At 34.4% G+C, this 26404-nt stretch overlaps 1 protein-coding gene across 3 annotated transcripts in view; it reads left to right on the top strand.

Moving 5' to 3' along the window:
- Nucleotides 1-26137, top strand: part of EXOC2 (exocyst complex component 2) — a 234013-nt gene extending 207876 nt beyond the window's left edge. For all 3 annotated transcript variants that reach the window (XM_074199429.1, XM_074199428.1, XM_074199430.1), the window contains exons 24-28: nucleotides 10279-10334; nucleotides 14105-14227; nucleotides 16376-16437; nucleotides 22812-22871; nucleotides 24432-26137. In XM_074199429.1, the coding sequence (XP_074055530.1) occupies nucleotides 10279-10334; nucleotides 14105-14227; nucleotides 16376-16437; nucleotides 22812-22871; nucleotides 24432-24525 (395 nt within the window). In that variant the 3' untranslated portion in view covers nucleotides 24526-26137. The remainder of the gene's footprint in view (nucleotides 1-10278; nucleotides 10335-14104; nucleotides 14228-16375; nucleotides 16438-22811; nucleotides 22872-24431) is intronic.
- The last annotated feature ends 267 nt before the right edge of the window (nucleotides 26138-26404 follow it).

The raw sequence follows: 26404 nt of genomic DNA, 5'->3' as shown, positions 1-26404 counted from the left end.
ATTCAGCTTTCTCCTGTGCTTCAACTATAAAAGCTCCTTCTACCTGCTCTATTAACTGAGAAGGTTCATATGAGTATTATCAGTGTCATTTTTCTATGCAGGAATACATGCAGTTCATCATCATTAAGTCCCTCATATTTTCCCCTTCTCCTCCAATCTCCATGCTTCACCTGAGTCCTGTATCTGAAGATCAAACCTTCTGTTCAGCTCTGGCCATTCCAAAAGGAACATTTGAAATTCCCCTGGTTCATTGAAAGTCCATCTTTTTCCCTGGAAGAGGACATTCAGCCTTGCTGGGTAAAACAGTTCATTCTTGGCTTCATTCTAAGCTCTTTTGCCTTCTGGTATATTGTATTCCAAGCCCTACGAGCTTCCAATGTAGTTGCTGCTAAGTCCTGTGTGATCCTGACTGCAGCTCCACGATATTTGAACTGTGTCCTTCTGGCTGCTTGTAATATTTTCTCTTTGACTTGGGAGTTCTGGAACTTGGCTATAATATTCCTAGGGGTTTGTTTTTTGGGATCTCTTTCTCGGGGGGATCGGTGGATTCTCTCCATTTCTATTTTGCCCTCTAAATTGTAGTAATTCTTTGAAAATGATGTCAAGGCTCTTTTCCTGATCATGACTTTCAGGTATTCCAATAATTTTTAAATTATTTTTCCTAAGTCTGCTTTCCATATCAGTTGTTTTTTTAATGAGATATTTCACATTTTCTTCTAATTTTTCATTTTTTTGATTTTGAAGTATTGATTCCTGATTTCTGGTAAATTCATCAATCTCCCTGAATTCTATTCTTTGTCTGAAGGATTTGTTCTCCTCAGAGAGTTTTCTTATCTCTTTTTCCATCTGACGAATTTTGCTTTTTAAGGCATTCTTCTCCTCAATAACTTTTTTTGAACTGTTTTATCCATTTGACCTAAGCTGGTTTTTAGCATGCTATTTTCTTCAGCATTTTTTTGGATTTCCTTGACTAAGCTGCTGACTTCATTTTCATGTTTTTCCTGCATCTCTCTCCTTTCTTTTCCCAGTTTTTCTTCCAACTCCCTCATTTGATTTTCAAAGTCTTTTTTGAGCTCTGTCATAGCCTGAGCCCAATTTCTGTTTTTTTCTTGGAGTGTTTAGATGCAGGAGCTTGTGCTTCCTGATCTTCAGACTGGGTATTTTGATCCTTCTTGGGCTCATATGCAAAATATTTCTCAATGGTCTTCCTCTTGTTTCTCTGCTTGCTCATTTTCCCAGCCTGGGCCTGGTTTTGGGGTGCTTCCTGAGCTTTGGGACACTCCCACAAGGGTCTCAGTGTGTGAGGCTCTGTCCTCCCTCCTGGTCTGTGAATAACCATAAGCGCCCCCTCTGCCAAGAGGCTGAGGTGAGGGGGCCCTGTTGTTCTATGGGGGGCCTAGACTGTGATCAGGATCTGAATGTGGTCAGAGCCCCAGAGTCCTGTTCCAGAGGCAGAGGAGAGAGCTCTGCAGTCTCTCTATTCACTCTCCTCCCTCAGCTCAATGGGCTCATGCCCTGCAGGCTCCTGCTTACTGGCTCCACCTGCTTCTGTTTCTGGATCTGGGCTGCCCAAAGACGAAGCTGCTCGCCAAGTGCTTGCTCTGGCGGAGGTCCCCTGCTGTTCCCCCACTTTGTGCCCGGTGCTCCCTGGGGTGCAGCTCAGGAGATTCCCCCGCTGCTGTGAGCCCTGTCTCCCAGTGCCCTGGGGCTGCCTCCGGGAGGCTGAAGTTCTTTCGCTCTAGCGGGCCACCCCTCCAGCAGCCGCCCCTCCAACCCCGGGGAGCAGAGCCTTTCTTCTCTTTTTCAGGTTACCTTGAGTAGGAGAACTGCCTCACTGGGTCCCTTTGTGGGTTCTGTCTCTCAAAAGTTTAGTTAGAGTCCTTAGTTTCAAGTTTTATCAGAGAGCTCCTAAGACTCGATCCCTTCTTGTCTATTATCTTCAATTTTCAAAAAAAGTTTCCTTATGTACTACATAATTTTGCTATCCATTTTTTTTTCTCAAGGAATGCTTTTTCTTTCAATACTTTCATTTTTGAGCAATGCATAGCAGGGAAGCAACGTAAAGATTATCAGATTGCCTTCTGTGAGGAGGAAGGGGAAGAGAAGGGAGGGTGGGGGAAAATGTAAAATTCAAAACCTTATCAAAAAATGATAGGTAGAAACAACTATTGTATGTAATTGGAAAACAAATAAAATATTTATATAATAAGAATTTGAAACTGGTTAAATGACAACTGGAGAGGCATTTCTAGTGGAATCTACCAAGGGTGTTTTCTAGACCTTATTCTTTTCAGTTCTTTTGTCAATAACTTGGAGGATGGATTGTCAGATTTGTGAATGATACAAAACTTGGAAAGAGAACTAACATTCAATGAGAGGATTCTAAAAAAGATCACAGGATGATGTACTGGCTCTCTAGTAAAATGAGAGTTTATAAGGAAAAATATAAAGTCCTATACTTGATCTCTAAAAATCTAGTGTCCTTATGCCGGCCAGCACTAGACAATGGTAAACATGAAAAAGAGTTGGTATTTTTAATGAATTACCGACCCAATAAACTCGGCTTGACTTTACTTTCTCTGGTAAGGGAGAACCTGAGATGTGAGTTCTTTCTGCTAATACAGAGAATAACTTAACTTAGTTTTACCTTTCCTTTGATCCATCAGCTCTTTGAATTCTGAGTTTTCTGAATTCTGTGTCTCTATGGAAACATGAAATTGTCTTTCCCTATCAAAATGGAAGAATTAACTTCCCAACAATAATCTTTAGTTATTAGTTCTACAAGGTCAGTAATTCTTAACTGGGGTCTTTGAACTTGTTCTTTAAAAAAAATAATAACTATTTCAATCCGAAGATAATTATTTCATGCATTTAAAAGAATTGTTCTGAGAAGGGATAGAAGACTGCCAAAAATCTCTGTGACACAAAGAAGATTAAGAACCCCTGGACTAGTTTACCATTTGAAATTTAAATACAGTAACCCTTCATTTAGTAAGTGCTGTTACCCCTATAAACTTGAAACTTTCTCAAGTTACTCTTTGAAAGAATGTATATTTTTGTAACAATTTCCAAACATTCTACCAAAAAGAACCCATAATAGAATTATTGGGGGGGGGGGGGGGAATGCCATTGTTTATTCCTTAGTTTGTTCATCATCGCTAGTACCCTTCAGGACTTTTCCAGGCCTTTCCCCTGTCCTGATTTCACTTTCTGTTTTCTCCATCCTCATCCTAGTGGTTAGCCATTTCAACTCGACATTGCCTTCAGCTCTTGAACCTTTGCCTCCTTGACCTATCCCCCCCCCCCCGCCAGATATTAACTGGGCAAGTTACTCTTGCCTCAGTTTCCTTATCTTCAAAAATGAACTAGAAAAGCAAAAAATAAACCACTTTGCCAAGAAGATCCCAAAGAGTCCGTTATAACTAAAATGAATGAAAGAAACCTTCTTTGTTTCAGGCCCAGTGTTCTATCCTCTATACCTCCTTTTGCCAGACTTTCCATATATTCTTATAGCTTCTTAAGCCTCCTGTGTCCCTTCCTTCCACCATTTCTCACTTGCAGGGCTTGCTTCTTACTTTACTGAGAAATTTGAGACTATTTAATGTTGAATTCCCTCTTTCACTATTTCCCCCTATCTTCTCCAGCATCTGCATCTTCAATAATTCCCTTTCCCTGGGATTGTCAACTCTCAATCAACTATTTCCATCCTTCTCTTCAAATATGCCCAGATCACCCCCATCCTGTTAAAAAAAAATTGAATGAATAGACTCTTCCATCCATCTCCTCTTTATCTCTCCTCCTTGAAATCTTTCTATCCTCATTTCCTCTACTTCACTCCTCAACCCTTTACAATCCAGCTTCCAACTTTATCAGATCAGTATGACTGCTTTGGTTAGTTATCAGTGACATCTTAATTGCTAAATCTAATAGTCTTTTCCAGGCCTAATCATTGTTGACATTCACTTCATTTTACCTTGTTGACCATCCTCCCCAACTGTATACTCATGAATTTTTACATCCTTACCCTCTCCTATTTCTCTTCCAACTTGTTTTACCATTCTTTTTCAGTCTACCTGATTGGTTCATCATCCATATCAAACCCTCACCACCACCACCAAAAAAAAAAAAAAAAAAAAGGATTTCCCTAAGGTTTTATCATAGGCGTTCTCTTCTCTCTTAACAATCTCTCCTTTGGTGATTTCATCAGCTCTTATGAATTTAACTGTTTATATTCAGATTACTGACAAATCCATACATCCTTCCTCAACTTCTACCCTGAGCATCAGTCCTTCATTGCCAGTTGCCAGTTGCTTATTGGTCATTTCAAATGCAGCTAAGGTGGTGCAATGAACAGAGAAGCTGGGTCTGGAGTCAGAAAGATCCGATCTGAATTTTAACCCTCAAACACTTACTAGCTGTGTGACCTTGGCAAGCTACTTAACTATTGTCTTCCTTAGTTTATTGAAATATAAAATGAGAATGATAATAGCATCTATATCCCATGGTCAACGTAAAGAAAAATTAGAGATTATTATTTTATAGTGCCTGCAATGAATAGAAAATACTCAGTCTTCCAGCTGAGTATGACATATATCTTAAACTTAACATGTCCCAAACTGAACTTATTATTTTCCCCCTAAATCAGAGCTTCTTAATCTTAATGTTTTTGTATGCCATAGACCCCTTTGATATTCTTGCAAATGCTGGAATGTCAAAGGACACCTTCCCAGAATAATGTTTGTAAATGCATAAAATACTTAGGACTGCAAAGGAAATCAAATATATGGAATATTGTTATGCAGTTATTAAAAGCAAAAACTTCATGGATTCAAAGAACTCCTGATACTTTCCTCCTCCAAATTTACCTATTTCTTTCAAAGATATCATCATTATACTTTCTGTCTCCCAACATTATCTTGACCACCTCAATCAGCATCACATCTATAGATATGTTGTTTCATTGCCTGTTTTACTTACTTTTGTAGCAGAAAGCAAAGTGACAAAGAAGGGTTAGAGACCAGAGTATTAGATAACTATTACATAGGATTTCTGAGCTAGAACTAGCCTTTGATGGTAAATCCCAGCCCCTTCATTTTAAAGGAAAAACCCAGAGAACTGAAATGATGACACTACTGTCAGCAGCTTTTTAGTGACAGCTGAAAACTAGATCTTATGTCTCTCTCTATCAATAATGTAGTGTACAATCGTGCTGATTCCTTTTGTATCCTTTGAGTTAGTTATTTGTAATATAATAAGGGAAATGTAATTCTTGAGCTAGGATAAGAATCTTAACTATTTCAGTCTTCTCTTAGGGCCATCAAAGGGCCTAGTCTCTAAACAAACTATGTCCTAAACCTTTGGTCACAATTTTTTTTTAATTTTATTTATTTTAAGGCAATGGGATTTAGCGACTTGCCCAGGGTCACACAGCTAGGCAATTATTAAGTGTCTGGGGGCAAATTTGAACTCAGGTCCCCTGACTCCAGGGCTGGTGCTCTATCTACTGCATATTGCCAAGGTCACACAGCTGCCCCTGTCATAACCTTTCTTTCACTGTTCAGACTTCTCTCTCCATCATATTTTTCATTTTAAAAAGGCTCACAAAAGACCCAAAAATGGCATTTTTTGTAAAAATTTTGAATTGTTTGTAAAAATTTACAGTATTAAAACCTATGAATTGTTACTAACAACTCTCTAGTGTTGACCTAATTTGAAAACTTTTTTAATCAAGCAATTAGATCACACTGCAGACTCTTTGTTTTTACATCTCCATCATCTTACGTATGCAGAAATGCTTTAGACAGCTAGTCCATTTACTGTATTATCTTTTTTCAATAAATCTCCTAAAACTAAGATTGTGTGACTGTGAAGACCATTCATTAATTTACAGTTTCTATTGAGAGAATAACAGGGAATACTGAATTCTGCACTTAATGTCCACATATATCCTTGGACAGGTAAGCTACTGGATTTTTAGTTTTTATTATTTATATTATATATTTATATAAATATATTACTTATGGAAAATGGCAATATTTCACTGAACCATCCTTTCTTTTCCAAGTGTCAAGTTAATACTTAGTAAAGTTTTCATTGAACTCTTCCTAACCTATTTTGTGGTTTGACAACAAGCTCTATTTTTGTTCACCCTGAGGACCACAAGTTATTTCCCTTCTCTTTTCCTAATGAATGTATATGCATCTACCTCCTGGTACAGTAGTTTAAGTTGTTTTGAGAAGGAAATGAGTAGCATTACTTTCTACTTTATCTTTTCATTTGCAAAAAAATTCTGAGACATAAAACAGAAATTATTGCTTGTCCAAGGTTAAAGCTAATTATCCATTTATGTGTATGTATACATACAGATATGATATGTAAAATCTATGCAAAACTTGAGGTTTTTCTAAAATTAGGAAACTCACTAATTTTTCTTTTCAAGTTTCTATCAGCTGAACTATGATTGTTTTCAATGAAAGTACCTTATACTTCTGTTCTTGCTACTAACAGATTTGTCTTTTTGGAATATAATTCATGGAGCAATATAAATTTATCTTGTCCTGGTCTCTCTTTTTGTTTTTCTTTAGTGAGTGCCTAATGATGAATTTCTGCCAGTAAATGGTTTTCATTTCAGGGTCAGAGTGGGAGTTTGTAGTGTTACTATCAGTAAATAGAACTTCACACAATTTAAAAGCATGTGACATTCTGATGCCTAATTTTAGTTCTAATTTTCAGTTTTTTAGTCAGCCCCTTAGAAACCCATTAATGTATCTTTGATTCTTGAGCAGTATTTGAAACAAGCTGCATTTCTATTATCACTTTCATTGATAATCTGCCACTTAAGTAACTTTGTGGCCCTGTGGACAGGTTATTTAACCTTCCTTTCTCCAGTTTTCACATCTTTAAATTGAGGTTAAAATATATATATATATATATATATATATATATATATATATATATATATATATATATATATATACACACACACATCATATCTAGTCTAGTTATTTTAAAGAAAGAATTTTTTAAGTCTTAAAGTGCTATATAAATGTAAACTGTTACTACCTGAATACTGATAAAAGTATAGTATCACTAATCATCCTAGCCAAGCCTTATCATCCATTTGTAGCACTGTTCCTCTAGAACTACCTCTTCCATGTCATCCTACTTAATATTGTATTTTAATAGAACCAGAGTGTAAAGGTTCATATATTACTTTTACTGTATATACTGGGATTGACAAAAGAATATCCAAAAAGCCCTATACCTTTAAATTATATTTGAATGTTACATTGAGAATTTCATCTAGGGAATATGTTAAATTCTTTATGCTGGATTTAGTTTAATGATCATTAGAATTTCATTTTTAGGGAGTCAAACTAATGTTTACATCTTGACTTGACTTTCATGAAGATGCAATTGGACTGTGATGGGGCACATATCAAATGAAAGCCCCCCTAGTAATTTTCCAACATTGATTTCACTTATGGGACCCTCCTCTTTTTCACCAGTCTCAGATACAGTCATTATTTTATATTTCACAGTTGCCTGCAGGAAAGAAAAAGTGAAATGTCAGGTCCTATTTCTTATGCTGACCTCTTTATCTCCTTTGTACTTTAAATAAAATGGAAATAATAACATTTGGTTACTTTAAATTGTAAATAATGTGATATTTAATAAGGAAATAAAGTATCAGGACTTTTTTGAATCCTCAGTGGAAAATTTATTGAAAGACATAGATTGGACTAACACAGGATAAGATGTGGAGAATTATATGATGATGGAGAAAGAACCTGCTAAAATATGGATTTTACCTCTCTTAGAAGAATCTAAGGCTACTGATATGTTAAACTTCAACAGATGCCAGATCTGAGCATTTTTATAGTATCTTCAGCAACATATTAATAGCCTCTGATGATGATGATGATGATGATGATGATGATGATCACGGTGACCATGAATATAATAGTTCACATTTCTATAACTCTTTAAAGTTTACCCAGTCTTTTACTTTAGAATAATCCTGAGATGATGATCACTCATATATGTACATATATATGTATATATATATATATATATGTTTATGTGTGTATGTGGGTACGTATAAATATTATAGATGAGTGTATATATTTATGTATTTTGAAATAGGTTTGAGATAGATATTACAAACATTATAATTTTTATTTGACTGATGACGAATCTGAAACTTAGTGAAGTTATTAAATATCAGAACAGGAGTCTGAAACCAGCTCTTCTGACTCTAAACCTAGCATTCACTCTTTCCCCATGGCCATTTTCTATCTTAGGTTAAAAATTATAGCAAATGTCCTTGAAACAATACTGATTTCCTAAAACTTCGATCTCTGTAACTCAGGCTACATTTCTAATTTTACTTATACTATTAATAGTGGAAATTATTTTGAACCAATCTTCTGATTCAGATGGGGGTAGAGTTATCTCTTTCACATTGTAGGGGTTAGGAGGAATGGCACCCCTGCAATCTGGAAAATCTGCATAAAAATTTTTGACCCACCTTTTGTACCAGACAAGAAGTCTGAGGTTTTTTTTCTTTTATTGGGTGTTCACAGTACCTTATTACAAAATTTGGGTTGTCATTTTACAATATAAACATATATACTGACCTTCACATATCATCTGTAGCTTCTGCTAAATTCTCAAAAATTCCTATCTAATTTCTTATGCCTATCTACAATATAGCAAAACTGCTATGGGAAAAGTTGTAATGTGGAAGGAATAACTGCATTTACTTTGACGTTACCTTGAAATTTAAATGAACTGGTACCTTAATGATTTTCCTAGATGAGTTTATTTGGATTACTACTCTTGTAAGCCCTAAAAAGTATGCTGAACTTTATTATGAAAGCTATGGTATGCTTCATATCTGGAGTATCAACACATTGCTAAGACAATTTTTCTCTTTAAAATAAGAGAAATAGTAAATATTAATCCAACATAAATATTGTAATATGTATATTTTAAACATTCTTATAACAATTTTGCAGTAGTGAATTCTTAGAAAGGGAGGAATTATTTTTCCCCAAAAAAAGACTTCTATAAAAATATCAGTTTTTTATAATTATGTACAGCAGTTTTTCTAAAAGTTAGTATCATAGCCTCAAAATTCTTGGAGTCACTATCTATAAGAATTTGATTTTGGCAAAGATAAAATTCCACCACTCTCAGAATAACACATAAAGAAATCTTATAGCTCTGACCATATCAGTCTCCTCAAGAAGCTTTAGTGGCTCCCTATAGCCTCCATGATCTAATACAAACTTCATATGGGATTTAAAGCCTCTTAAAATCTGACTCCAACCTATCTTTCCAGATGTATTTCACATTATTCACCTTTATTCATTCTATATGCCACTCAAACTGGCAACATTCATCTTTATCCTCCCCCCTCCCCCCACACAACCTTCATCTCCCCACAGGGCTAGAATATTCTCTCTCCTCTCTTCTCCACCTCTTAGAATTCCTAGTCTCTTCAGTAATCACCTGCTCTTATAGGAGGCCTTTCCTAAGCATAAACCCCCTCCCCCCCCAGATGTCAGTGTTTTTCCCTTCCCTAAATTTTTTCATATTTTCCTTGTATATATTTTGCATTTACTTATTTGCATGTTCTTTCCCTCTGTTGGAGTCTTAGCGTGCACCTATTAATACATGTTTATGGTATTAAGTCAAGGGGAATTGAATAGCTGCATTACTGTGTAATTGGCCTTTTAGTTAGCATAACTATGGCATTGTTATAGGATATATTTTATATAGTGGACAGATATATATGTACATATATTTTATATGTGTATATATATATATGCATACACACATTTATATACAGACACACACACACACACACATACTCACAAGCATGCAAGGGATATTTTTAATGTCAGTTTTGAAAAAAAACAGCAGAAAGGTTAGATAAAAGCCTTAGGCAGACAAAAAGATGAAAACATTGTGATGGGAGCTCCGGCTTATTTAACCTTTATCTGTAAGGAAATGTTCTTTCACCGTTTGGTTCTAAAAAGGAAATACATTGCGGTAGTATGACTTTCTCTTTCTCCATAGCTCACTTTAAAGTAACAAAAAAGGTGGTTGTTGTTGTTGTTGGTGTTGGTGTTGGTGTTGGTGTTGGTGTTGGTGTTGGTGTTGGTGTGTGTGTGTGTGTGTGTGTGTGTGTGTGTGTGTACGCAGTAGTATAGTAAAAGAGAAAATATGCTATTTGGATTTCTATGAATGCCTTCTCTGTTTTGGTTTTAGGTGTCAGAAATTATTTAAAAGAAGCATTGGTTAATATAATAGCTGTGCATGCAGAGGTAAGTGTCTTTAAGCATTTGTTTATAATTAAGATGAATATTTAAATCTTTTACCCTGATTTTCCCACTCTTGTCAAATACAGGTTTGTGGGCATATATATGAATAATAGCTACATCATGTATGCATATGTGTATGTTACATTTAATTTTGGTCTTGCTGTTAGGGTACAGTATTTTTAAATTACAATTGTCTTGTCCTTTAAGGAGTCAAATTTGCTTTCTGAGATTTTTATGTAAAATTTCTCCTAATTTATAAAATTATTTGTTCTTGGAGATAAAGGAAGTAAGGGATTGAAAAACTTTCCTTTTTAAAAAAATTAATATAAAAAACCCACGTAACTTACTTTGGAAAATTCACTAACCTTTTTTTAGCCAGTATGCAAATAAGAGTTACTTATGTGGTCACATACCCTTCTCTAACAGTTGGAATCCCTGAAGGGCAGTGTCATTTTAAAAACATAGAGACAAAGTAATGTTGGTTCAAGAAAACAGACTAAATCTGAGAGCAGATTTTTAATATCTTCTGTCAGTGATAAGGCTAGGTGACCCAGAATCATAGACAGTAATTGTTACTTTTAGTTCATTTTTTTTAAATACCCTCCACTTAAAGCATTAACTTTAGAAATTTTGAGTTAGTCAGAAGGACACATTCTCTTCTTAGGAGCCTCAAAAGAGAAACAGAAATAATCTTGTAGTATATAACTTGTCAATGTAAAGACCACAGCCACCACCACCACCTACTACTACCTGTTTTCATTCAATGATTTCACAATCTAGACCTAGTTTTGCCAACACATCACCTTAGAAGAGACTTGACACTACAAACTTTTACAGGCAACATCACTAGATGAAAGAGGAAGGGAAAAAAATTAAGTGTTGTAAGCATTCTCTGCAGTAATCTAAGTGTCTTTCATAGTAGGAACACTCAGAATATTTAATCATTTCAGTAATTCTGTGAACTCATTAATCTGTGTATTACTGCCATTGGAACAAATCACAATATAACCTTGTCTTCTCATCCTGGACAAAATCCTCTCATAAATTCTCCTGAGGGTATATACCCAAAAAAACTTAAAGTAATTTACAAATTTAATATAATGCAAAAAAGGATAATTAAGGATAAGATTTAATTGTGATCATCTTGCTTCTCTTAGGCCTTAGGAAATAAGAATTTTCTAATAAATAAGTCCTATAATCTCTTCTAACTCTAGAACTGTAAAATTCTGAGATTTTAGAGGAAACAAAAGAGCAGCTTGTTACTTTCCTGAACTGTTTATTACAATCCAGTACTGAATTTGGTTCTAAGTTTTCTAGCAGCGCAGTTTAAAAAAGCAAAATATTTTCAGTTGCCTAGTTTTCATTTTTTGACAGAAGAAGTTCATCTATCATGTCAAAAATTTTCCTAAAGTGAGACTCAAAAAACTTGTCATGAAAGTTTACACTCAAGTATTGAATAATAGTATTTTCATTTATGGTTTTTGCAGAAAACTCCTTTATAAAGTCAAAGATAAAAGCCAGGAATGAGATTAGGATTGACTCTATCATAACTCTTATCACTCATTGACTCCATGACTCTTATCTATAGATAGAAATCACCAGGTGGATTCTTCATTAATCAACAGTCCACATTGGAATATTAATACCTTGGATTACCCTCAGAAAACTAAATTGACTATAATCTAGTACTTACCAAAGGTCCTTTAAACACCTGATATTTGAGAGAGATAACATTGGGGAATGTTAACTAATTTCTGTAACATCTCTCCCTGTTTTGGTAGTTCACCAAAAATCAAAAGTATTAACTTAGCTTCTTGAAGAAATGTCTTTATAAAGTCATGGCTTAAACTCATTTCTAGAGTATTTAAGATTTTCTAGAGGATTTGAAAAAATTTTTGTTGTTTTGTGTTTTGCAAAACCATCCTAAGCTAGCAAATTCTGTATGAGAAGCCACATAATAAACTCCTTGCATTTTCAGTACCAGGAAAAAGTTAGTCCTACTACCAAATTTATATGCTTTTATTTTTATCAAACAATAAGATATTACATCATTTGCTTCCCTTTCTCCCTTAGCTACCAAGAAACTAAAGGCTAAATTCAATAAACGGCTGCAGGCCAATGTGCCTGTTAACACTTATCTTCCTGCCCCTTTTAATTTGTTTTTTTCTTTTTAATTGGATTGGGGGTTTTTAAAAACATTTTTTAATTTTATAGGCCCACTCAAATTATTTTTGGAACTAGGATGATTATAAATCCTAAATGAATTGTCTTTCTAACTTATTTTCACTTAGCATATTTTTTAAAGTAGCTTAAAAATTTTCTATTTCAGAGAATAGAATTTAAGATCAAATCTTTATCTTTATTTTATTCATAGTTTGGTTCTTTTTTTAAAGTACCCAATACATCTGAAATCATATTACAAAGTGGTTATCATCAAATCGTTTGGTAATGGATAGAGCACTAGGCCTGGAATCTGGAAGACCTGAGTTTCAAATCCAGCCTCAGACCCTTACTAACTGCACATAACTATTTGCCTCAGTTTCTTCATCTATAAAATGACCTGGAGAAGGAAAGAGTAAACTTCCCTAGTATCGCTGTTAAGAAAACTTCAAATAGAGTCATGAAGAGTTGTACACAACTGAAAACAACTGAGCAACAACAAAAGAAATAGAGTGGGTGATCAGTGAAATAGATTAGGTACACAATATACAGAAACAAATAAACACAATAACCCAATATTTGATGCATCCCAAAATTCAGCTGTTGAGGCAAGAACTCACTTTTTGATCAATACTGCTGGGAAAATTGGAAAGTGGTCTGGCAGAAACTAGGCACTAATCACCATTTCACATGGTATACCAAGATAAGCTCAAAATAGGTAAATGATTTGGATATAAGGGGTGATATAAATAAATTTGGGAAACATGGAAGAAGTTACTTGTCACATTTATAGATAGGGAAAGAATTAATGACTATACAAGAGATATAGAGATTCACAAGGGTAAAATAGGTCATTTTGATTAAATAAAATTAAGTTTTTGTGCAGCCAAGATTTTCTTCTGAAAAGCAGGAAGTTGGGGGGGGGGGGTTGCATCAAGTTTATCTGATAAAAGGCCTCCGCTCTTTTTGTCATAATAAAGATTTGGAAACTGAGGTGAGATGACTGTCAGATGGGGAATGATTAAATGGGTTATGGCATATGAATGTGATGGAACACTATTTTGCTGTAAGAAATGATGCTTGGAATGTTTTCAGAAAAACTTGGGAAAATTTATATGAAGTGATGAAAGTTACATGAGAAGAACCAAGAGAACAGCCTATACAAGTAACAATAGTGTAAAAGAAAACAGTTGTGGAAGACTTAGTAGATTAGTACAATGATCCACCACAAATCCAAGTTACTCAAGATGTTAGAATGCTATCCACCTCCATGAAAGAGAATTAATAGTCTCAGTGCAGATTGGAGCATGTTTTTTTTTTTCCTTCTTTTTATTGCTTTTTTTAGAATAGGTCTATTACATAAATATATATAATGGATATCATGTTTATTACCTTTTCAATGGGTGGGGATGGGGGAGAGAGGGGGGGATTTTAGAACTGAAAAAATAAAATTTGGACAGACAGACTGAGAGACTAGAGAGATGGATAGATAGATACATAGAGCTTAGATGGATAAAAACAAAAAGTATCCAGTAGGTCCTTGAAATGCCAGAAGTTTTATTAATTTTTTCCTTTTTTGTCTTATTGTGTGCTTGTTTGAAACATTCTACAAGGTGTTCACCATTTCTAAGGAACTGGTACCTCGTGTGTTGTCTAAGATAGTGGAAGCTGTTTCTGAAGAGCTAAGTCGACTGATGCAATGTGTTTCATCTTTCAGCAAAAATGGAGCTTTGCAGGTACTTAACTGTCCTAGTCCATATTCATCCACATTTAGATATACAAAGTATGATAAATGTATTTGTGGTAGGGCAGAAACAAGAAAAAGAGCAAAGAATAATGCTTACACTAATATTCCATATTTCATTTCAACTATTTTTCATGCCTTTATAGTCTGTGTGTGTTTGTGTGCAACTTGTGTGCATCTTATTCAAGGTGCCCTTTGAGTCTTGAAGTAAATATAAAGATTTTTTTTTGTTTTCTCTCTAGATCCCTAGTTATGCCTTATCTTTCAGTCTGGGATATTATTGTCTATCCTGGTGAAAGAGATCCTATATCAGAAAATTGCCTAGGAGAAAGTCATGTCAGCTTAGTAAAAATCAAATTTGGCGCTAATTTATTACACCTTGTCCGTCAGAAGAAACCTCAAATTCTACTCCTAAAATTTCATTCCTTTGGTTTCAGTTAAGGTATTTTGTCATATGTTAAAATTCAAATATCCCTGATGGGAGAGATACTCATTATCCTTGTCAGTCATTAACATCTCACTGTGAATGAGTTTACGAGACCCTTTCATATTGGATGACATGGAGTAAATTGTAGAAGATATGAAAACTACTTCATAATTCTGCTGAGCTGGTCCTGCCTACTCATTGTCCAAGAATCTAGATTTGAATCTTAACTATGTTACTTCCTGTGTGAACTGGTCTTGAGAGCAGGTCACTCCATCACCCTGGCTTTCATTGTCCTCATCTCTAAAAGAGATTGCATTAGATGGTTCTTTAAAATCTTATCCATAAATCTATGATATTCTAATCAGTCCTCTAATCAATTCCCCTTACTTCCTCCCAAAAAAAACTGCATGACTGTTAACAGAATCTTTGAAGTTTGGTTAGATTAGTTGAGTTTTAACATCATTGTTAGGAAGTGATTTTTTTAAAAAATATTTACAGTGAGCACAGCTTATAAAATTGGCATATTTTATAGGTTGATTAAAATATATAGTTAGAATTCAAATAGAAATATTTAGAATATATAAATAAGTCTGCTTTTGTCACTAATTTTGGTTTTACAAATATAAATATTTAGCTGAAGTTTATTTCTTAAAAGGTTTTTTCCTATATATCCTTTTTTATGCATGAGCTATATAACCTAAATTATAAAAATGGGAATTGACAATTGACATTATATTTATTCAAGTTGCCTGATTTTATTCAGAATTCTAAAGTATTAAAAACAAACAGTTGCTTTCCAAAAAGAAAAGGTTTCCATTAAAAATATATCATACAATGTTAGCAAACTAATTTTTGGTTAACAAGAAATTTGGGTAGCAAGAATTGTATTACTTTCTTTTTGATTCAAGCTTAAGGAGCTGTCCATGTCTCACCTTGTGGGTAGGGGCTATTTCTTTGAAATACTCTCTTCTAGCACTTTGCACACAAAAGTCCTGCAAAGCCTTCGGAATCTGTGAGGGCACCTGCTTCATTGCAGATTGGCTTATGACTGACTTACTAAACTGTTGCACTGCCATGTGCTCACTTAGAATTTTAAACTTTGAGTTATCTTTAGAGATTAAAGTCCATATGCTTGACAGGTCATAGGTGTAAGGAAGTAAAGTCAAACCACTTCCTCCTCTGTGGAGGAGGGGAGAAATCAGTAGCCATGGTTCAAAGTTTCCTGCTTCTCACAGCTCAATTGTGCTTTTTTTTAATGCCAGCAGACAGTGAATACATATAGCTGAAAAATCACTCCACAGTTATATTTTGAAAGCATCAGAAAGATAAGAGGCATCTTAAAGAGATTTGTTTATCCAGCCTTCTAACTGATGACAAGAGAAAACCTAAATGCTTCTTCTTTGCAGCTAAGAAAAGGTTACCAAAGCAGATTTCTTTGATTTTTCTACAAAAGATTTCATCCTTTGAAGGTTACCTTATTAATAGGTATATAAGAAGAAACAGTATTTTGTAAATCTGTAGTCATTGCTATGCATGCCACTTTTGTGAGTGACAAATTAAAAAATGCAGGGAGCTTTAAATCCACTAATGAACCTTTTATGTGAAAGGTTGTTTGATTCTTTTAGTCTATAAGATTAAGAGCACTTTTTCAACATGTCCTTTTTGTTTGTCAGAAACACATTTATGTTATTTTTGTTCATATCTTGTTCTTAGGCAAGGCTTGAAATCTGTGCTCTGAGAGATACTGTGGCCGTTTACCTAACACCAGAAAGCAAGTAAGATCCCCTATTTTCTTGTTCCAAATCGATAAAAATGACATGTTGTGTTAGAAATAAAATTTATTTTAGTTCCTAATTGAAATCCTCACTAAAGATTGCTGAGTGTAGCAAACCTTCCTAATGCATAGGATTGTCTTCTTAGCTTGTGATTTGTTCAATTACAGGTCTGAAGTTGTTAAAGATTTTTCTGTGATGCAAAAAATTGAGGGAGAAAAGTTTAATTTTTTTTTACTTTTAATATACTCTACCTGATCAGTAGGATCACCACTGAAGTAGAGTGTTCTTTAGAGAAAATAGAAAATGAATCTAAAACTGTTCATAAGAGACTCTAAAGGGCTTTTCATGAGTTGCAGACATTGTCAGCTGAAAGGAGGAGCCTTGTGGTTTGTCTGTAAAATCTTTTGTAGTGGAAAATTTTGTTCATATTTAGGCTATTAATGTAGAAGTCAGCCTTCTCTACTATGAATTTGTCTGTAAATAAACTAAACCTTAGGGCCAAGTAGTCATAAAATTTTCCTATTTTTCATTGTTGCATGTGAATTACTACCTTTTTGAGTGTCAGTGTGCTTGATAAACCTAAGAAGTTATTCATGTATTGTTATTCTCTTCTTGTCCAGGCTAAGTAGAGCCCCACTCAAGGGCCAAAACCCTCTACTGATAGACTGATTCACCACTTTAGTTGCCTCCATCCCTGCTCCTAAGGGCTCATCATTTTTAGTATCAGATTTAGCCATACAGCAGATCAATTTGGGCCCTACTACAATTCAGAACTCCTGAACTCAGTTGATCCTCCAACCTTAGCCTCCCAGGGACAGAGATGACAGGCCTGCACTGCCACACCTGGTTATAAATTTCTTAAGAATCTATTTGTCTGCCTAAAGGTGACTACTAATTATGCTCTTTATAATTTTTTGTAGTTTTCCCCCACCTTTTAATTTAATTTTTTTTAACTTATAAGGTTTTTCAAAGGTAATATGCTCATTTATTTACAGCTAATATATGAAGAAATATTATATGGCCATGATAACTTATATATTTATATTATACATGTAAAAAAAGATTTCATCTTCCAAATTAATTCTTGGCAATGTGGTTCTTTATCTGATTTCCTGAACTGACCCTTTATATTTCTTCACAAATGAGTAAATTAGTAAGTATTCATTAATCATGTATATCAGGTATTGTACTAAGCTCTTGGGATAGAAATGAAGAGAAAGGCATTATAGAGGAAGCAATAATATTATGAGAAAAAAATAGTTCATATTTATATAAAACTTTATAGCTGTAAAGAAACATATTTTCACAACCATCCTATTTGGTTAGTAATACATATAGTATAATGCTTATTTTTCAGATGACCAATCTAAAGTCCAATGATTAAATCAATTGAATGTACCTGATGTGCAAGGATTCAAATTCAGATTTCTTAATTGCAGTTTCAGAATACTCTCTTTAATACCATACTGCCTAAAGAAACCCAATATTTATTTAATATATAGATAGATAGATAGATAGATAGATATGTGGTGTGTCTATACATATTTACCTATCTAATTTTCACAATAATTCACCCATGTAATTTATGCCTATAAAAGTTACCCTGGGTATCACTCTCAAGAGAATTAAGGCCTTTGTTATTTTTTAATTATTGTTTGATTATAATTTTTTCCCAAAAAATTAGTTTACTTCAAAGCATATAGACTTCATTTAATAACTTTTATACTTTTAATGAATTATTTAATCCTTTTCAAACAATAAGAATTTTCAGTGATCGTAGATATCATGGACTTGAATATTGGATGTGTAGTCAGGAAGACATGAGTTCAGATATTGCCTCCCTATGACACTGGGCAAATTACTTTTCTTTTTCTTAAATTCTTCTTCTATAAAATGTTAAGAGAGTATGATGCCATGAAAAGCCTGAGCTCTGATAAACTTAGCCTGAACACTTAACTAAACTTCTCAATTTCTTCAATCAGTGAAATGAAGAGATTAAACAAGATGACCTCTAAGATCTTTACTAACATTCATATTTCATCCAGAATGAAAGAAATGCTCTTATGCAGACCCACACTTAAAAGTATCTCAAAAATCTCCAAATCAGTCCTTTTTTAAGTTTTTTTTAAAAAGGGAAATTCATAAAATTATGATATATGGGGGGAAACTTGAAGATATTATAACAAAAATTCCTTTTTAACAGGAGAGGAAACTGAGGCCTAGAGAAATCAATTAAATGATTTTAGTTAATATCAGAGCCTAAACTAGAACCTAGGTATTCTGACTCCCTGAATAATGCTTTTTCCACAACTTTTCATGGTTTTTTGGACTCACTAATCTCTTCCAATGTTCAAATACTCTCAAAAGTTTTCTACCTTACATCCAGTCTGGATCCTAGATATATTTCCTTTTATCCTAGCTTTGGAGGAAGGAGGAAAGAGGTAGAAAATGGGAGAGAAAGAAAAAGAGGCCAACCCCTGTCATTATTACAAATTACACCTTTATTAAGATGTATCTTGACCATTTCTAAGATGAGACCCTTTGTTCATCTTTAAGTTTCTATCTGAAGCCCAGAAATGACCAGTATTAGAGTCTGTCTGGTATTAAGCATGAAGGGATGATTATTGCCTGGTCCATATGTTATAAAAGTTTGAGCCCAGATGCATGGTGCTCATATTTTTAATGCAATACCTATGACTGACTCATGACTAGCCTAGAATCATTATCTTGTTGTTAGGAGGGACCTAAGTAATCATCTAATCTATTCAAGAGGTGATGGATGCTCTTCTCTATGGTCTATGGACAAGGGATCATCCAACTGTTCTTGGATACTGATAAGGATGAGATATGTCCTTCCTCCCCTGAGTATCCTGGGGAGGGTGAGACACATCCAGCTCTGCCATTTACCAGCTTTGGGATGTGGAACAATTCATTTCACTTTTTATGCCTTCAGTTTCTTCATCTCTAAAACTGGAATTATCATGATTGCATCCCTACCTCATGGAATGTAACAATATGTCAGCTAAAACATTTTATTTTTTTTTGTTTTGTTTTTGCAAGGCAATGGAGTTGTGACTTACCCAAAATCACACAGCTAGATAATTATTGTCGCATTTGAACTCAGGTCCTCCTGACTTCACTGTACCACCTAGCTGCTTTCTTTTTATACCTTCAAGGCCCTGTGTAAATTTAAGAAAGTTTAGCTATTCTCATATGTCTCTATTGATTAGAAAGTTCTTCCTTTTACTGAGCCAAAATATGCCTGTGATTTGCTCCTGATTCTGCCTTTAAAAGGCATGTGGCCTCACTTCTCCAGACTGCATCACTGCTTCATTCAGCAGACCTTCCTGAACTTCTTCTCCAGCAAGCCTCCAGGTTCTGTCCTACCGTATCTAAGCAGGCAACCCTGCTCTGTCTTTGTGTTGTTTGCTTTTACTCCCCTGGGGTGCTTTGCATTTGTCTTCCTGACAACTTCTCCATTTCACTAGTCACTTTGAGTTCTAATTCTATATTTGATGAAGCCAATCATTCCTCTACTTCAGTTCCTCCCTCCTTGATTACCTTTGCTTGATGTGATCTGCAAACATGATGAGTCCAAGATGTGTCTCTCACCATTCAAGTTATTAATGGAAATTTGACGCCCTAGATCTGATATAACTACAAATTATTTGTAGTTATTTTGTTATGTATCCTAAGTGAAGAACCCCTCACTGATCTACTCATGAACCTCCTAAGAGATAAGTCTTCAATATGTTTAACCTCACTTTCCCTGAAATCATATGATCCTAGGAAAACATTTCTTCTCAATTTCTTCAATAAAATGAACAGATTGGACTGCATGGACTCAGAGTTCTCTTCTATCCCTATCTAGATTCATGATTGTTTGCTCTATAACCTCTGATGCTCTTTTTCCTGCCTGCCTTATTCTTTAAACCAAAATAAAAATCATGTCACCAACTTTTCTTTATTTCATTTAAATAAAGACCAGAGGAAGAGGAGTTCAGGAAACAGAAAAAGTTTTAATGATAAGGAGAACAAAATGATAAGAGTGTGCACTATAAACTGGAGGGAAATAAAGCAGTGGGAATTTATCATGCTGCTACTACCAAGTTACTCCTTGAAATACAAGTTACTCCTTGAAATACTATTCCTCTAAAAAGTTTTGGTTTCCTTTTAAGGAAATCTTATCACTTTAATAAACAGTAGTGCAAAATACATTTCCCTGACTTTATTGATAAGGTTCCTGAACGAGCCATTCAGAGAGGAATGGGTTATGGTTAAATTATTTCTGGAGTTTTCATTTTGGATCTCTTCCAGGAAATTATTGGTAGATTCTTTCCCTCTGGATCTAAAATATCAGGGCAATTTTCCTTTATAATTTCTGAAATATGATGTCTAATTCTCTTTTTATGGCCATTCTTTTGACTTTTTATTGTTTGTTTATTCATTTATTTGTTTGTTTATTTATTTACTTATTGTTTCTTGATGTCTTATGGAATCATTAGTTTCTATTTGCCCAAATATGATTTTTAAGAAATTATTTTCTTCAATGAACTTTTTTTACTACTTAATCCATTTCAATGAATTTTTGAACATCCTTTTCCATTAGGCCTATTCTGCATTTTAAGGAATTCTCTTTGTTGGGGGGGGGAAGAGAGAGCAATGTGAATTTTTGTACCTCTTTGACCATTTGGTCACTCTGGTCTTTATTATTTTCTTCAGTATTATATATGTCTCTTTTATCAATCTCTTAATACTCTTTCCATAATTTTTTTTCATTACCCTCATCTATTTTCCCAGTTTTTCTTCTATTTCTCATTTCTTTCTTTAACACTTCCAGAAATTCTTGTTCAACTGTTGTCCTGTTAGCATTTTTCTTTGAGACTTTGGTTGTAGCTTTTTTCACATTATTTTCATCTCAGTTTGTCTTGTTCTTCTTTCTAGGTTAGTAGCTTTTTGTGGTCAGGTTCATTTTGTTGTTGTTTGCTTATTTTTTCAGCCTATTTCTTGTCTTTGAACTTTATGTTAAAAGTTGGACTTTGGGCAACTAGGTGGCGCAGTGGATAGAGCACCGCACCAGCCCTGGAGTCAGGAGTACCTGAGTTCAGATCCACCTCAGACACTTATAATTACCTAGCTGTGTGGCCTTGGGCAAGCCACTTAACCCCATTTGCCTTGCAAAAACCTAAAAAAAAAAAAACCCAAAAAAGTAGGACTTTGTTCACCTAGGAACTGGGAAGCTAGTCTGGATGACTGCAGGTTTACAGTGCTTCCAAGATGGTATAATCTAAGGAGGGGTACAATCTCTGCTCTCTTGGTTTGCACTCAGGTCTTTTCCCAGGAAGAGAACGGCATATGAGCAATAGAGTTGCCAGTCAGTGTCAGTGACACCCAGTGCCAGCAGGGTGTCTAACCAGGTGTCTAACCCCCTTACTATCTTTTGTCTGAGAGCTTTGAAAACTGTTGCTGTCCCTATCATAACCATCACCAAGACTCACCATTGGTGTTATCATTGAACTCTCTCTAAGCCAGTTCCCAACCTGATGTCAGCAAACCTCTCCTGAAGACTTCCTAAATCATCTTAAACTAGAAAAATATCTCATTCTGATCTTTTGTTGACTCTACTGCTCCAAAATTTTATTTGAAGTAATACATTAAAATTGTTTGGAGAGGAATGTTGGGAGATTTCACTTGGGTTCCTGCCTCTAACCTATCATCATGACTCTACCAGCCCAATGGTCTTTGATAACCCAAGGTCACTACTATACAGTAATTAGACTCTGAAATGAAAACTTTGATAAAGGATCTTTTTCAGTCTCCTCAGTCCTCTACAAATTATCAGTGAATTGGAAGCTTGTGGTCAGATTCTGAAAAGCAAATCCAGCCCTGTAAATGGTACTAATTCAGCCTATTTAAATTTTCATTCTTAAGGTTTGCCCCCTAATTCAGCTTTTAGTTTCCCATATCCCAGTCTCTCTGTTCATAAACTATTTTTTGTAAAACTCTAGGTTTTAGTAACACTAAATATCTATCTTATTGCTTTCATTTGTCTTGAATTTCCCTCTTCTCTAATAAAGCTTTATTCTCTTCCTATTATATATTCTTTAATCCTTTAATTCTCTTTTACCTTATATCTTTTCTAGTTGGATTCCATTTCCTGATTTAAGTTTTTTTAACTTCTCTCCAAGGCATCAGCAGTTCTTAATTTTCATGGCCTCAGTTTTACTTTAGTAATATTCCCATCTGTATGTCAGCAGGTTTGCAATTCTTTATTATCAAGATGTTCCTGAAAGTATATATATACATTATTCTAGTCTGTTCAAAGCAATATAAAAATGCCTTAGATTTAAATATTTTTAATTTTAATGTTTCAGATCTAGTTTTAAACAAGCTTTGGAAGCCCTGCCTCAACTCTCAAGTGGAGCAGATAAAAAGTGAGTTTTCTGTTTTGGTCTTGTTTTTAATAATATATCCTCGGGAGCCAAGACTTGTGAGTGTTATACTGATAGTTACTGCAGCAAAATCCTACATTGGTGATTTGAATTATGATAGAATATCATGTAGTTGCCAAATGTTATTGACCCATTCTGTGTGTGGAGAGTTGCTACATTATATTGCTACATTATATATCAAATTGTCACTTGTAGTTAAATGTATTTGAAAAATTTCTAAAATAGTTGCTAACATAGTGCCTGTCAAATAATGGCAATTCTTTATTATCAAGATGTTCCTGAAAATATAAATGCATTATTCTAGTCTGTTCAAAGCACTATAAAAATGCCACATTAATAAATTTTTATTGATGATTATGAGATTTAAGTTGTATTTCATCATTTGTTTTTGCAAAGCACTTTGAGGTTAAATGACATACTCAGGGTCATTCAGCTAATATGTATCAAGTGTCTAAGACTGGCTTTGAACTCAGGTGCACCTGACTCTAGAACCAGCAATCTATCCATTGAGCCACCTAGCTGCCCCCACAATTGTGTTTCATCTTAAATGTATATGAGGCATGTATCAGATCATAGAATACTATATAATTTTTCTATTATGCTTGGGGAGTGGATTTTTAAATTAACTGTTTTCTTATTTTAAGTGATAGTATTGGGAAATCTCTAAGCTTACACTATAAACTTATTATCTGGTGTTATCTGGTTCTATTTTTAAACATCTATGTAAATGCAAAATGGAGCATCACAATGAAATATAAAGCTCTGTGATTTTTGTCACTCTATGGACAGATCATTAATTTAAATTATCCTTTACATTGAAAAGGAAAGAGCATTGGTTATTTTTAATTCATCCAAATGTCAACAGCATAGCCAAATGTAGGTAAGTGTCAGTATTAAAGACAGGTGGCAAATCAAAGCATATTTTGTGCCCTCTAAAATAACTGCATCTTTTCAGAAGCAGAATGCTGTCATATTTATTTTCCAAAAATATATGCTTAAGAAAAGTAGAAAATAAAGTATTGGAAGAAGAGTGGCCTTTTGCTTTTTTTGTGATAATGTTTTAATCACCACAAAACTTCTTGCAAAGATAATATTAATTCTCTCAAGCTGAACTTGAACTCGCCTAACACGAGAGAACCTAGAACAGATGAATCTCTTAATTGTCCAGGTTACTTCTATAGATGAAGCCACAGAAATATAAATCTTTGCTTCCTTATAAATTAATATGTCTAAAGTTATACAATTATTGATAGAAATAGGACTAAAACCTCACTCTCTTGACACATGGTTTTACTATTTTGATCATTTTGTTCCACCACATGTATCTTCAGAAAGTAGAAGGACTGGTTGTAGAAGGGAACAGTCTGAGTCACATATTTGCCCCTGTTGAATTTTTTTCATCAGCATTACTGAGTGGCCTATAATAAACTTTTCATTTACCTTTCCAAAAGACAACACAAACTAAAGAAGCTCAATTGGTTTCATTGAAATGTTTTCTTGTGCTATTAAGCACAATTTTGAAACCTCTCTGCTCCCTTTTAGGTTACTGGAAGAACTCCTGAACAAGTTTAAAAGCAGGATGCACTTGCAACTCACTTGCTTCCAAGCTTCTCCCTCCCCTATGTTGAAAACATAAAGAAACATCAAAGAATAGCCAAGTGAAGACCAAGGAGCAAGACCCTTCTCTTTAAATGCTATTGGAATAGTCAGTGTTCAAGCATTTGGATGGTTTGACTTTTTTCTGATTGGCAGCTTAGTGAGAACCTGGCATGTGTTAGCCTTTGAAACAAAAGGAATCATTTGAAATGCCCAAGTAATGTTTGCTTAGTCATCTCTGTTGGTTTGGGTCCCATCAAAATGTTAAAAATACCTTTTCAAAATAGACTTTTTCTAGCCATGTGTTGCATAGAGAATGTTGGATGAATTATCATTTTAGTGAATATACTCTTTAAATGAAATGAACTATGTATGTTTGCTCTATATTTCTCAGTGTCTCCTTTACAAAAGTTTAAGTATCCAGAACTTTCATAAGAGGAAAAGAAATCGGGCAGGTTACATTTAAACACTTTAAAAGATTCAGTCGTCCTAAGCTACCCAGCTGTACTTATAAGCTATATTTCATACAGATGGCCCTACAATATAATTCAAGTTTGTGTTAGTAGAGATTGCAGGCTGCATAAAAATTGTCACATTTTGAATATATTTCATATCATTGTCTGTAGTCCAAAATATCCATGAATATAATTAGCATTTTGTTGTCTGTTTTTTCTTTTTCATAGCACTAAAGACTACCATCTAATCAATGTCACTTTCTCTTTCTTACTTTACTTTGAAATTGAATTATGCGTGTGCTGCTCCCTGAGGACTTTAATTAATTAGCAGTTAATTGAATCTCAGTGGCCAAGTACCTTTAGGGGGTTCTTTGGTAATCTTTACTTTCTTCAGTGTTGTTCAAAATTGCTGTCTTCCAAATGAACACAGAAGAGCCCATGTGACAGAGGGCATACACTACTACTACTACTCTTGTGTTCTCTGTTCCTCTTTCCCACAGCAGTTCATTTTATTCTTTGCCACAGCATTGATCTCTTGCAGTAGCTCAACCTTAGTGGCAAGATGAAGGCTGACTGGCACCGTGGATTTCTGTGGATTCAAAGTAAACTTGGCAGTTTCAGAATGCTAATTATGTGGATGATCATTTATACCGATTGTCCCATATTCAGTACCGACTTAATAGATTATAGAAAAAAAGGTCACAGTGACCAGACAAGTGACAGATTAGTTCTGAGTAACTCTGGTCTTAAGCCCACCTTACTTCATCTGAAAACCCACTTTAGAATATCTTGGTAATCTTCTATTTGTAGTAAATTTTTCATTTTCAAAAATTTCAATAGAAGCTACATATTTTTTTTAGGTGCTGAACATTATCCATGTCTTAAATACTACAAATAGATTTAAAACCCATTTGCCCATATACATTATTAATTATATGAAACAAGTAAATGCCATTGTATTTGTTCATTTGGTATTTGAGGGAAAACAACTGTAATAACTGGAAGTTAAAGTTTTATCCTTTAGAAATGTGGCTTATAAGGCATATTAAGCAATTATAAGGAACATTTTCACTTTTCTTTGCATGTATCCTGCAGTGACTGTGAATTAAATTACAAAAATGCAATCATGGATGTTTCAATAATTTTAATTGACTGGTATCATTCATTGAACCTATAAAAAAAACTATCTCAATATAAGATTACATTTAATTTTTTCTTCCTAAATTTTTTTCTGCATGTGTATAGTAAATCAAATAATTTTTGCTGAATTTAACTATGTGTCCCTCTATATATTTCACTAAAGCCTACTTAAGTATCTCTTATCATGACCTAGAAGCAAATCTTGGGTTCTTAAAAGTTATGTTGTTAGTGCAGGAGTTCTAGTGGCTTATCCTAACACACACACACACACACACACACACACACACACACAGACACACACCAAAAAAAGCTCAGTACATCTTG

This window comes from Macrotis lagotis, chromosome X, assembly GCF_037893015.1.
Source record: "Macrotis lagotis isolate mMagLag1 chromosome X, bilby.v1.9.chrom.fasta, whole genome shotgun sequence".
NCBI lineage: Eukaryota > Metazoa > Chordata > Mammalia > Peramelemorphia > Peramelidae > Macrotis > Macrotis lagotis.
This window is presented reverse-complemented; position numbering and strand designations above follow the sequence as displayed.